Source organism: Semicossyphus pulcher, unplaced genomic scaffold, assembly GCF_022749685.1.
Source record: "Semicossyphus pulcher isolate SPU_LCO1_2020_fin unplaced genomic scaffold, fSemPul1.0.p SCAF_7, whole genome shotgun sequence".
NCBI classification, from domain to species: Eukaryota; Metazoa; Chordata; class Actinopteri; order Labriformes; family Labridae; genus Semicossyphus; species Semicossyphus pulcher.
This window is the reverse complement of record NW_027211748.1, coordinates 4,315,141-4,329,399: the sequence shown is the minus strand read 5'-3', so window position 1 is coordinate 4,329,399 and position 14,259 is coordinate 4,315,141. Positions and strand designations below refer to the sequence as shown.

The 14,259-nt window shown below is 42.3% G+C and overlaps 1 protein-coding gene across 1 annotated transcript; it reads left to right on the top strand.

Moving 5' to 3' along the window:
• Positions 1 to 5,488: 5,488 nt before the first annotated feature.
• LOC138612006 (junctional cadherin 5-associated protein) lies at positions 5,489 to 13,997 on the top strand. Its single transcript, XM_069685295.1, has 3 exons — positions 5,489 to 5,811; positions 7,886 to 11,772; positions 12,751 to 13,997. Exons 1-3 carry the CDS (start codon positions 5,489 to 5,491, stop codon positions 12,783 to 12,785), a joined length of 4,245 nt encoding a protein of 1,414 aa, XP_069541396.1. The 3' UTR covers positions 12,786 to 13,997.
• The last annotated feature ends 262 nt before the right edge of the window (positions 13,998 to 14,259 follow it).

Genomic DNA, 14,259 nt, shown 5'->3' with positions numbered 1-14,259 from the left:
CTGTAGCTGCCTGCATGTGAGGAGCCCACCCCACCTCAGCTGTAGTGAGGAGAGCCCAGTCCAGGCAGCCAGCAACCAGCGCGTCTCTGCCTACCAATAGGCATGCTCGGCTCAGGCTCTGTGCAGTGCTCTCAGTCTCAGCAGCTAAAGCTGGGCGCAGGGGAACTGCGACGGCCGCGCCAAGCATCTTCCCAGGTATGCGTCTCTCTGCCGCTACGCCCTTTTCGTTTTTGCAATGTTATGGCATCTTGCTGCATGCTGTTTCCCCCACTCTGCCGACACTGGTTTAATTCTAGGGAGGGGTTGCTGTGTCTTTTTTCTCTCTCACGTACCCTCCGTGGTAGCGCAGGGCAGCGGGTCTCGGTAAACACTCAGTCAGCGGAGACGCATCTGCAAAACCGCCTCGTTAACCGCGCGTCAACTTGCACACACCTCAAAATGTTCGCCCTTCGACAGATCCGCGCCGAGCCGCCGCCGCTGCTGGTGGCGAGGCGGGGATGTGCGCTCGCTGCTGCGCCGCGTGCATTTCTTGGGGGAAAATTTGCAACGAGGTTATGATTTGGCCAAGCGGCTTTCGTCTAAACATAACCGCTGACTATCTTTTCAACTTACAGCGCGTGCAGGTAGAGGTTTTTTTCTCTGCTAGGCGCTGGACTTGCGGCACTGGGCGAAGCAGGTATTGAGAGCTGATTTGAAAAATAATTTCATAGCAGTCAATTTCATGTAGGCTGTGCCTATAACACTGCAGCAGGCTATAGGAAGGCTATAGTAGGTCATACTGTGTCTATGCATAGACAGCTATTCCTAAACCAGTGATATATTATTGATAGCTGTGTGTTATGATACGACGGATCTATTTCAAATCATTATTCATTCATACATTGAGTTCTCATGCAGGGGATATGACGGGGAGGAAGATGTTTTTCAGAGAATCAGGTGAACACAAAGTGCTCCTAAACGTGCTGAACTTGGGCTTTAAATGAGTTTTTTTTCTGATTCGCCCGATCTGTGGCGCTCTGCTTTCCCTGTCACTAGGTAAGATGTAGGTACACTCCCTTAGCTGTTAGGGTGGTGCTGCCTGCTAGTGCTGATGTGTTACAGTGGCCACTACCTGTGCATGCAGTCTGCAAGGCCTGGCTGTACATAGGGGGCCTCCCTCCCTCTGCTGTGGGAGGGGTGGTGGTCAGAAAACTAAACATCTCAAAGTTTAAAGTGAATTTAAACTGAACCTCTAAGTTAAAGTTGTGTTTTTAGGGCTGCAGGGGAAAGTTATCAATGAAAGCTGCTCACATAAAAATTGATTTCCAAAACAGAAAGGACTCAAGTCTTAATAGCCTTAATTATCAGCTAATGAACGACCTCAGCAGCAACTTTTACAACAGCTGACCTTAGGTTAGGTCTCCTCTCACACAAAACCATCACATCTCTCCATACACAAACAATGTGCATGTAAAAAGCTGACTGTGTTGTAGTCATCGATAGTACCTTTGTTGTTGCTATGCAAAAAAAGGCTCATGTGCTATATTTCCACTGCAATCATTTGAAGCTGTGACCTTGTCAAAAAGGGCCACTGTCTGTCTGGTTCTCCCTGATAAAAGTCTGCATTAAAGGAAGCTACTTTTTGTAGACAAACCCATCTTCACTGGGCACGACTGCTCTTGGATTCTGCTAATTCAAGAAGCTCTTGAGTTGATTTTTGCTGCATTTACCACACTACCTATTCACTTGGAGAGTCAGGCTGAGTTGGAGGGCTTATACGTCAGAAGCCCTGATTTCAACATGCTGATTTTTAACGTTATGAGTGCGCTCAGGATTGTCTAGTCAGTGAAGTTACAGTTGCTTTTATAAATTTGCTTATCTCTTTTCACATGTGTTGTCCTTGAGAATGTGGTTGGTTACACACAGTGTGGGCTTAAGGTGGAGGTTTTCTGCTGAGCCTCAAACATCTGGATAGTATTAATTATATCCAGGCTATGTGTAAAGTGTTATAGTGAGTCATACCGTATGAAATAAGCTCCCAGGTCAGGAGCGACTCCTAAGTGCAAAGTGGACAAAGTTACGGAGTGAGAAATGTTAAGGTCACATTAAGGTCAAGAGAAAAGGAGGCACCTTTCCCAAATACTGCTTACTATATTAATCCTTTAAATAATAACACCTTTGCATCGTTGATATAAACGAAGCATTCAAATATTTTAGTGACTTTTTTTGCTGTTCTGTGTATGTTCCAATACAGCAATTAGTCAAGCAACTATTTTGAAGTTGATTATTTTGGTCATTTCAATGCAAAAAGCCAAAAAGGTCTCATATTTGAGGATTTTGTACGTGTTTTCTTCATGTATTACCGCACATGAAAGGAGATTTGTTGTGGACAGATGGTTGAACAAAACATGCAGTGAGAGGCTCAGGTTGTGAAAGTGTTTTTCACAACTATTTTGCTCATTCCTTAAACTATATGATCAATCATTGATCGGGAAATTGATTGACAGATTAAATTAGTTTTTAGTTGCAGTCCAGGTTGTTGTAAAACTGTATTACTATTTACAGAAGGTACATTTAAAGGCTTATTTTAAAAAGATTCTTTATCATACAAAACATTTTCAAGATTCAAAACTTTATTGTCATTGTGCAAAACAACGAATCAGCCAATTATCTCCCTGAGCTGCGTAGTGCAGAATATGATAAGATAAAATAAGTACAATAAAACGTACAATAACCAATAAATACATATTAACAAAAGTCTACAGATATTAAATAGCTAACCTGTTTACACACAGTGCAAAGTACAGTGTTTGTAATTTAGCAGATCTGTAGCTGACCTAGCTTATTGTACTGAGAGAAAAAGGCACATGCACTGAAAAAGTATAATCTGATTCAGTTCTGATGAATTTTTTTATTCAATGTCAGTGTTTATTGAATCCAACAAAAAATAAACAAGGATTGTTATATTTAAATCTTTGAAAAGTGAATACCATTTTAATAAATACATACATGCTCACGTGTTGATTAAAATTGCACTGAGAAAATCAGCAAATTTCCTTTTGATTCTCTTTTAGGTAAGCTGGAGTCTGTTACTACTAATGAAAAGTGACAGAGGCAGGTTTCATTTACGCTTATGTAAGAGTAAAGTTAGAAAACGAACAATATGGAATCAATGCATTTTGTTAATTCAAAGTGAAAAAAAAAACACATGATGCACTGCGACGTTCTCTACTCTCAGAAACTTAGTGTAATTTATGGTGAGTACTAGACTACCAAACAAGTACTATCTTTGGATGGTCTCATTTTCAAATACATCTTTATTTGGTCACATGACCTCATCCCTAAATTAATTCTGTATTTGTAATTGGAAAAGTAACAGAGAAAGAGTGTTGCAGTGAAAATTAAAATAAATAACAGCATTTGGTAACAAGTTGAACAATTTGGGCAAAGCAACGCCCTGACTTTGTGCTTCTAAAGTCTACTCTCACAGTCACGTCTTTGATTCAACACTGTACTTGTCCTTTTAGTGACACCTTCTTAATGGAAAATGAATAGCGAGCCACTATTCAAGTCCAAACATGATTTAGCCAAAATGCTAATGTGTGCAAAGCCTTTGATCACAGAGTTACTGTTTTATAAGCCCTCCACTGTCATCTCCAGGCAGGACAGACTGTTATAGCCACTAATTAATATATCAGACAAGCAGGGCTGCTTTTGCATTCACACACACACACACACACACACACACACACACACACACACACACACACACACACACAAAAACCTCATAGGAATTAAGGAGAATTGTCTATTCACATACAACTTTTAGGCTGAGAATAAATAGTCTTTAAACATTTTCCTTTTAGTTGAACCTACTTATAGCATTATATTCAGAGCCGAAATTAATAGTTAATTCTACAATTTGTAGATTTGAAGAAAATTAACTATTTTAAAGGCAAATATGTCAAACATTTCTAACAGTTGTTCTCACTTCTAAATAAGTTAAGCTATTCTTTGTCGTCTGTGGTTGTGATCTGAATATCTTTGGCTTTTCGACTGTTGGTTGAACAAAAAAAGCAATTTGAAGACCTATCACCGAATGAGGTAACACAATGGTTATTGAGCCTGTGTCCCACTGATGAAAGCCTTTGCATTTGCAGAATTATGGACTTTTTTTCCCTATCACCCGGCAGTGGTTGGTCTGCCAGAGAGGGTAGGCGGAGCTAATGCAACTTAAAGCGGCTGTTTTTCCAGTCTCTGCAAGTATTGAGACCTTTGAGAATACCACTTTAACACTGCAATTTAGACCTCATCTTTGAACTTGATTTTATGATTCAGGAGATAACTCACTTTAATTACTTGTAATAAATGCACCATATTTTTTCCTGATGCCATCATGGTAGAAGAAATACTAGCACCTTATGAACTTACACCATGTATGTTGATACACAGCACAGTGACAAAGGGTACGATACATTATGTACAGTAATTTATGTTGAATATTCCATTTGCTCTGTGCGGAGAATCGTTTCATCTGTATTAAGCAAGCAGGATGGCAAATATATGACGCACAGTACTGAAGGAGATTACCTTAAGAGCATCTGACATAGACTGCTAGCATGATGAGGTATTTAATCTCCTCCCTTTGCTTAATGTTGAAGAAATACTTTGTAGTTTCTGCTCTGTCATACGCAGTTATTCTTGTCCATTAGAGAAAGTACAGTATTGTCCACAGGCATAGATTAGTGCAGCTGTCAAAATGCTCCTCTGGGTGTCTGGAGAACAATCACAGTGATTGTAATGACTGATGACAAATGTTCCACCTAGAAACTGCCTGTGTTTAGGTTAAATCGCATTTTCCACTGTGTTTATCATGGACAAAGGGTAGAGAAATCATTATGTAGGCAGTGATTTAAAGGATGCGAACACATCTCAATTCAGCCATTCTTATAGTAGACAATGGTTTTAGACGATTCGCCAAGATTATAAAATGTCTTTAGGAGTAAGGGTGTGGCTAACAACATTGATTTTCTGGTTTCTATATTTGGGAGAGAATTGTCCACATTCAGGAAATCAACTGGACAGAGTAAAAATGTATAAGGTTTTGAATTCTGCATTTTGTACCTTAAAACTTCTGTTGTACACTCCAGAGTTGCCCTTGGAGACACTAATGGTTGCACAAAAGACTGATATGTTTAGCAAATGTTTGTGATTAAAATAGAACACTGACTGAGCTTTCAGCATTGTGCGTGCTAAAAAGGTACTGCATTAACACATCTGGAAAGGTAACAGAGACATCTGCATATCTCTGACATCAGCCCGTGTGTTGAAGAAGATATTTAGGTGCATGCAGAAATGCTCTGCTCACATGTTATCTCTTCACTCCCCTATCCTCCTTTCAGTGATGGCCTCCACTGAGCAACCGTGCTCCAGCTTCCACCAACAGCACTGCGCATAAGGCAACACACCCACCTTTGCCCTCCTGCCCAGAAGTGAGAGAGACACCACCATGTACAGTGTGGAGGACCTTCTTATTTCGCATGGATATAAATTGCCTAAGAGCGATCCTCCGTCTGCCACGCCTTATGACAAGCGCCCTGCTGATTGCCAGCGTGAACTTGTGGACAACAGGGCTGGCCGGGGGACACTGAACGGGTATGAGGCGGACCGGGGGACATCTATCACAGGCATCTATGGCAGCAGGCAGGCACTGGTGAAGGGTTACCCTGCCACTGACGAGAGCGGGGAAAGGATCCAAAGGAGAAAAGAATTCGGCATCGGTATCCTAGGTGACGCTCAGCCCTTGGGTGATTCTCTTGCCACAGATAGTGGGTGAGTGATTTTTTCCCTCCCTTTTGCGATCCCCCACACCCTTTACCTTCCCTTTTTTTCCCTCTCCCTCCCTTCTCACTGGGGCCCTTCGGTATTGCATGCAAAACTGAGTCTGCACTGCGCAGGGTTTTTTTTTCCTTCCAGAGCTGCAGAACACTGTGGCTGCAGCAGCACCACTGACATATCTTATGCTGGGTTATGAGAAAATATGAAAGGTGCCTTTGCAATCTTATGAGTTGTTTACATGCCTGCACAGAAGGGTGGCTTGTGTCTCTGTGGAGCCCACCCATGCGCTGGTATCGTCTCCACAGCCTTCACCAGGCAGGCAGATGTAAACAGCAGCACTAGACAGAGCAAACTGAGGACTGAACATGCCTCAAGACAAGCGCGTAATCACTCCACTGTAAACACTGGCACACTGAATCACGCCCAGCACGTGCTCTGTGATGTAAGCATGTTGCTGGGCAAGTGTGCACAGCGCGGCTCCCCTCAGCTATACAGTAGCATATGCTGCTAAGGATGATCCATTGACTTTGCTGCTTAAATGAATGAGTACAGTGACTAATGCAGTGATTCAGTGCAGTGCAGATATGATGTGAAGCTCTTGGAAAGAGTAATTGTAATTCATTCATTTACGTTTTTTAAAATATATTTATTAAATTTTGTGTGTTACAAACTTACAGTATATAGTTTTATGTATTTATTTTGTATTTTGGTATTCCCTTTTTATTTATTTTATATAGCTGCTGACTGCAAATCATATCCTTCTGTGGACTAAGGAAATATTACTGTTTTATTTGAAAAATATAATATATAATATAAGGATTTCAAACCAACACTCCCTCCTCCATTATAACTGAATGTCATCAGGGAGGCTTAAAACATGCTTGGGTGTGACTGATGACCTGCAGATATTCATGGATATCACAGTGTTTCTCTTGCTTCATTCAGTGGTGCTTCATTCAGCAGTGCTGAATGAAGCACCACCAATTCAGAAAATCAAAGGTGTTTACCAAAATAACCATATGTGAACACAAAGAAAAAAGCCTTTTTAAAAAATCTTCATTGGTCTTGATTAAGTATGCTATTTCTAAGATAATTGTTCCGGCAGTGCAACATACATTTAAGCAATTTTCTGCACTAAAGAGGTAAATCTGGAATCATAACTAAAATCATCTCCAGGCAGCACTGATTTATCTTTTAGTAAAAAGAATGTTTGTAAACGCCAACAAAAAACCTATCATCAAACTCAGCAATCATTTTTAAATTACATCAATGCTTGGGATATGATGTTTTCTCCCTAGCAACAATTAAAAAGGCCTGCTTGTTCTAATTTCTCCTGAATTATGTTCTGTGTGACATACTGAAATCAGCTGCCTCAAAGTTTAAAGTTTATAGGTAGGTCACAAGGTATTTCCTAGAAGGGTACATTTGATCTTCCTAATTTAGTTATGTGATCGCATAAACAGAGCGAAAATGGTACTCTATCTCTTTTGTCAGATCAGACAGTAGGATGTTTTGCTAAGACATTCTTTAAGAGCCACAGTCTGGCTGTCCAGATGACCAGCTTCCAAGATAAGGTCAGCACAATTTAATATGCAGATCATATTGCAGTACCATCACAATTTCATGGTTTCTTCAAGGGACTTGGGAGCCGCTGACTTAAGCACTTCTGTCTCTTATGTGCTGGCTCTCCCTGATTAAGTTGCATTGGAAAGCATGTACCCCCAAAGCCAAACCAAATGTCTTGAGCATGGTTCTTTGAATGTTCGATCATCATGGAAACTCAAATAATACTAATTTTAAATAAATTTATTTTTGATATATGTTCATTACGTGTAGTTTAATGTATCAATAGTTTCCATTAAACTATGGATACTATTATATATCAGAGCATATGGCCTATATACACTATTTTGTGTTTCTCAGGTGTGATGTATCTTGCAACGTCTTTTACTTCACCCGGAGAAAAATTATAACAACTCAAGTGTCAACCTAGTTTCAGAGTACACCTAACTCTCCTTTTATAAGACTCTGAATGCCTTTTTATGACTAAACTTTTCTTTCTGTACAGATTCTACGATGTTCCCAGTTTGACTTATTCAGAGCCACTGAGCTATGATGAGAGGGATGTTTCCTACTGGCGGAGACGAGGCCAGGACTTCAGCATCCTCCTGGATTATGCCGATGGCAGGGAGCTGAGGGCCTCTGCTGGTGCATGGAGGCCACAGGCCCTGATTGCAGCAGAGGAACACAGAGCAGAGAGGCAAGCGCAGCAGCTATGGGAGGAAATTTCCTGGCTAAGGGACCTGGACGCAGCCCCTGGTCAGCTGAGGGTGACCGGGGAACGGAAGTGCCAGAGCCTCGGTACAGAGGAGTGGAGGCCTGCTGTGGGCCTGGGAAGGCAGTTGTCTGATGGGGACGGAGAAAGGTGGGCTCAGGACCAGTACCGCCTAAGGACACCAGAGGGTTTTTTTCACCCAAGAACTAAAGCAAAGTCTCAGTCTCTCCCCAGAGTTTTGTCACCTGATGGAACTAGCTGCAGAGATCTCATTCCATCCCGGCCTAGCCTTCCTGATAGACAACAGAGAATAAACAGCACTGTCTTCTCTGGGCCCTATAGTAGGTATATCTATAGTGGTGCTGTTGTTAGGGACCGGTGGGGTAGGAATGCTGGGCCAAGCAGCCATGTTGCACTTTTACCAAAGCCCAGGTTCAGCAGGCCTTTAAAGCCTCCATCATATGAGATTCACCAGCAGACTAGGGGTAGCGCAGAAATGCTTGCTATAGACCAGGGTGCCAAACAAAAGGACAGGTCTATCTTTTTTCAGAGGGGAGGGGAGCTGAGACACGACTATTTCGCACAACACTCTGCCATCACTGGAATGGAGCCCCCTGGATACATCCCACCCCCATCTTACAGAAGAGCCCCACCCACTAGATCAGTTTCATTCAATCGCAATGAAATGGCAAACCTAAGATGGAGGGCGGAAGCTCTACAAATGCCTATGTCAGATCCTGGAAGGTGGTTTTCCAGACAAGCAAGTACTTCGTGGCTGGAACATTATGGAGATCGTATTGCATCTTTTCGAAAACAGGTACGCTCTGGACATGAAGAACAACCAAGTCATGTCCGACAATTACCCACTGAAGACCCACGAGTGAAGCAAATCTCAGGAGGGCCTAGCGGAACTTCTCTTACCGACTCAGACAAGATCCGTAACGTCAACAAAGAGATCCCACCCGCTAAGATTTTAGGACAATCTACACATGATAGTGCCTTTCCTCCCCAACAGGGGTCAGCTCTGAATCCTGACGGCCGCAAAACAGCTATCAATGACAACGACAGCAGTAATCGATGGTGCAACAGGGGAAGTAACAAAAAAAGTGACAGTGTAGCTCCTGAACAAAACCGAAGTCAGTTTTTTCCTTCATCAATTCTGGGTAAACCACCACCTCCCCCATGCAAGCCGGTTGACCAGGGTGTCTCTGAAACTGTGACAGAAGTAAAAAAGGTAGAACAACCTGAACCACCAGAAAAGGACAAATCCAAGAATCTAAAAAAGAGACTTAGTGAGACAATTTTTTGTTTGGTGTCTGTCCCTGTCACTCCCCAGCTTAGTGGGACAATCCGTGATCAAAATAACAACAATGAGAAGTCACCAGACCCAGCGGACAGTCCTAGTGATAACAAAACTGGCCATTTAACAAACCAAAGTCTCCAAAGCACATCTTCAGCTGAAGCTGAGCTGCAAGCACTAACTGGTAGCATAGCAAGCAGCAAAACAAGCAGTAGAGCAAGCAGTAAAATGTTTAAAAAAGTACCCTGTAGACCCCCTAAGATAAATCATTACAAGGAGATGAAGCTGTCGGGAACCTGGCCTGCAAACCAGTATCGAGACCAGGAGACACAAACTAGTCCAGAGGCCCGAAAGGCTGCCCCTGAAAACAAGGAAGCACAACAAGACCCTGTCCCTCCCGGCACTGAAGTTCCTCCTGATAACAGCGGTGTAGTGGGCACTGCCTTTAGTTTTCCTATGAAGGGAGTGAAGAGCCTGAAGCTCTCAAGCAACAGCGCCTTCTCCCTAACAGCAACCTTCTCCAACCAGCTGAACAAGAGCACAGCTCAGCAGCCAGCAGTACCACCCTCAGGAAATTCAGAGGAGACCAAACCAGCAGCAAACAGTGGGCAAGAGGCATTTGAACAGTTCTTGCTAAAACCAGCCAGCCAGCGGCCATGGGATGCTGTAAAAGAGCTGGAGACCATCAAAAAAGAAGTCCAGGATCAACAGCAGCAGAGCAGCAAACAGCCCAGTGTTGACAAGTGCATTGAGGACCTCAACGAGGCCTATAAAGACATCTTGGAGCTAGGCACTGCCAGCAATAAAGTCCCAAATGGTTCTGTTCAAATTCCTGAGCGTATCAAAATCCGACTGACATCAGAACCCCTCAACAAGCCCAGCAGCCTTAGGCGCAGTGCAGTAAGCTGGTCTGTTGACCCAGAATACAGAGAAGTCAAGAGCGCCTTCTCCAGGCCTGCAACAAAGTCGGTAACCTTCAGCAAGCAGCTTAGGGAGGAGCTCCCTGTCCCACCTCGGGAGACAGGCTTCAGAGAATACAGGGTTATGTCGCATCTTTCGCGCAGACGGAGCAATGATGGCAGGACAGTGAAGCTAGACCTGCCAGATGAGCCTATTGAGACACCACTTTGTGACTTCAGTCCAACAACGAACACAGCAGCAGCTGAGGTGCCGTGGGCAGATAGACAACCCATGCAGGATGCCTCTACGCTCACGAGTCCTCCTGATTATGAGGACATATGCCAGACTTTGCGTCAGACTAGAGACTCTGCTGATGTCAATAAAGTGTCCACAGGCAATTTTAAACCTAATGACGCAGAGCCTCTTCAAGATCTCAGTGCTGAATCAGAGGAGGAGTGCCCTATTTGTAAAAGAGAGCTTGAGAATCAGATGAGACAAGGCCCATTGCCTCCACTTCATGAGGAGAACAGCTCGGACAGTTCGACCAATCAAAATGGCAGTCCACCACAATGTGCTGCGTTAGAGAGTCCAGCAGAGGAAACAAAAACAGAGGAGCCAAATGACTCCAATTCGAATCAGGTGGGGTCTGCTGTAATGAAGGAGCAGCATTCATTGACACAGGAAAATGAGGCAGGGGGTGAAAAAACAGACAATGCTCTTGCAGAAAACTTGAACGATTTGTGTGCAATTAATCCTACTGAGAGCATACTGGCGAATGGAACTACAGAGCAGAGTACATCTACAGAATTAGCAACTGCTGTGGCTGCAGACCTCCAAGTCACAGAAGAACACAGTGCAGTTGAAACAGTAACTAAGGAAGTAGAATTAGGAGACAAGGAAGCCATTGCTGGAGAAACATCTGAAGGCAGTGCAGACAAACAGACAGCTGAAGTGAAAAGTGAGTGTGAGGGACAAGACAATACAATACCTGATGACAAGCAGGAGCAAGAAAAGAAGCCATTTGCTGTCCCAGAGCATAGACTTGGTCTACGGACTCATCTGGGGCGAGACCACCCAGGGTTACCAGAATTTCCGCCAGATAGACTGCCACTCTCAGTTCCCCCGAACCTAGACCGCAGGCTGTCGCTAAGCTTGGAGGGGGAGAAAAGGAGCAAGGGCCTCTCTCATCGAATCGAAGCATTGCAGAATAAGCTAGCCATTTCTCCAGGTCGGGTGGCAGTTGAACGCCTGGCTCGGATGAGGGAGGTAGACGTAATGTATCGTATGAGGCGCCTTAGCATCAGGAGCAATGACTCTGGGGAGGGGGAGGCAGAGGCAGAGGGGGAGGGCAAGGATGAAAAAATGGAGGAGCCCAATCCTGCTCATCAGATAGACAAGGACAACGTTCAAGAGGTCACCCAATCACAGCAGGTCTCTGAGGAGACAGTGTTGCAAGATGGGGAGGAGTCATCTCTCTCAGGTAAGAAATAAAAATAACATTGAAAATCCTTGTGGATAAACATTAATCAAGTAGGGAGAACTGTCTGTACAGCTTTGCAGTTTTACCCATATTTGAAATGACCAAGGGTAACATAAAAAGTAAAGCATTTATTTCCCTGGTTCTGGTCAACACATATTCAGTAGACTTAAAAAAAAAAAAGAAATAGAAAAACACCAATACAGTTATTTGAAAGATATTTGTTTAATGCTTTATAAAATGTCACTGTTGACTGACTATAATGCATACCTAGCATAACTGCAGTATAAATTATGTTTGAATGTTATTCTTCCATTTTTATGCTGACAAATGTGTGGGTATAACTAACAAATTGCTTGCTTTAGAAAATCAATATGTTTTAGTATTAACAGACAAGAAATGATGAGCATATGACTGTTATTCAGAAACAGAGGCATTGTATGCCTCATCGTGCAACTTTGACAGAAATTGTGCTTCAGGTTTAATTCTGTAAAGGAGACTTAAGTCTGTGTTAAGATAGATGGGATTTACTGTCTTGCTCCTAATTTACGGATGTTTGCCAATCTTCTAAACACGCATTTAGAAGACAAGTTAAAATCTCCTGAAAGTAGGGGAGCACATGTGTGCATAAAATTGAAGAGACTGTCAGTGGGCGTTGCTGTTACAAAACATCTCCACAAGATGGTGTCAATGCCTAAATATATATTTAAGATAATTATCTATTAAAGATATTACTCAAATAAATGTCACTGAATTAATACAACCAATGGAAAGCCAACTTCAAAACATGTTTCACTGTCCAGTCAAAAAGGAATTTGGGTTGACTGTGATAGACATTGCATGTTTTGTACATATTTTTGAAACTGTAAACTTAATACCTATCTTCAGTAAAGACTATTGAGATGAACAGTTTAATAAAATACTAGATATTCTTAAATATACACTTTTTCTTATTGAATACCTTTCTTCTTTATGTCCCAGAACCCCATGATCCCAGCCGAGTGGAGACAGTGTAGAAAGACTGCGTCCGTCATCTCCATCTGAGGTTTTTAGCTCCAACACTGTGACCTGGCTGCCTACTAGAATGCCTTCATCTCATCTTGACACTGAAATGGCCTTCTTGTCCGACAAGAGCATTGTGTACACCCTCACCCTTGGCGCTGCGTTGACTTCTAAGAGTGCTGTTCCACTGCCAAAGGGAGGTGCCCTTTTAACTTGTGGGGCAACTTCCACCCCAAGTCCCTCCCCAGCCTTCCCAATCTGACTTCCCACTACCCCATCCGTCCTCCATCCCCAAGCCCATCCTCTTTTAGGGTTTCTACTATTAGTCTTCTTGTAGCGGCTTGTCCTCTCTATTCTATCCTCCCTATGCTTTTCTCATTGGCAGACATTATGCAATTCTGTCGTGCATACTAGAACTTCAAAAATGTCCATAGTGAAAACAGTGGAGGCATTTCTTGCAAACAGAACAAATCTGTTTGTTTATGGGCAAGCTGTAAAGGATATGAATGTAAGCATTTATGTTAACCTAACGTAGACATAGAAGGGTTATTGTCACAAACCTGTTCTGTTGCATTTAAACTACACCAAAATAAACTGCGTATCTGATTGTCGTGGTGAGGCGACAGCTGTTTTAGGACTGGACATCACTGTCACTGGCTTTAGAACTGTTTTGATTTTCAGATGAGATTAATCAGCCTTTCTTTTTTTAAGATTTAATGACATTGTGCCCTATACCATTGCTTTTGTACACACTGCTACCATAACCCATATAGCTCTTCAATGAAGAGTGACTGCACCACTTGACATGATAGATCAGTAACCTATTGTACAATACATTGGTTCTACGCTGGAGAGGGAGAGTTGCCTTCTTTAACAAGATGTGTGTGTTAGTCCCCTGATCAATCCGATGTATAGCTCCCATTTCCAGGTAATTTCAGGAAGCAATAAAGGCACGGATTGAGTTGGTTGGCAACTTTGATTAAAATTACAGATAGTTATTGAGACATAGAACAAAAAACAGATAAGTAGAGCAATATTGTTGTACAAACAGCTAAGTGGTGTAGTGAAGCTACCTGTAGGAACCATTTTCAGGAGTTTTAATGTGAACTTGTTTAAATCATATTACAGGGATATGGATTCGTGTCAGGGTATATGGGCGCTTAACATGGGTGGGTGCTTTACTTCATGATATACTGTATATCTATGTTCATACATCTGTATCGCAAAGAGACAACATTTCACTGAATATTTATTTTTTTTATCATCGAATTGTTAATCAGTTTGCATAATGTACAAAATAAAGTATATTTTAAATATTTTAAGAGATATTTTGTATTTAACCATGAAATTTTATTTCTCCACACTTATATCTGGCTGAAAGTATCACATGTCTGTATAGTATCATACTGAGAGTATACATAATTTTCTAGTGCTTTAAAATCTAATAGAGAGATACAAGAAGGGATGGCCCTGTGGTGTGCCTTGTTC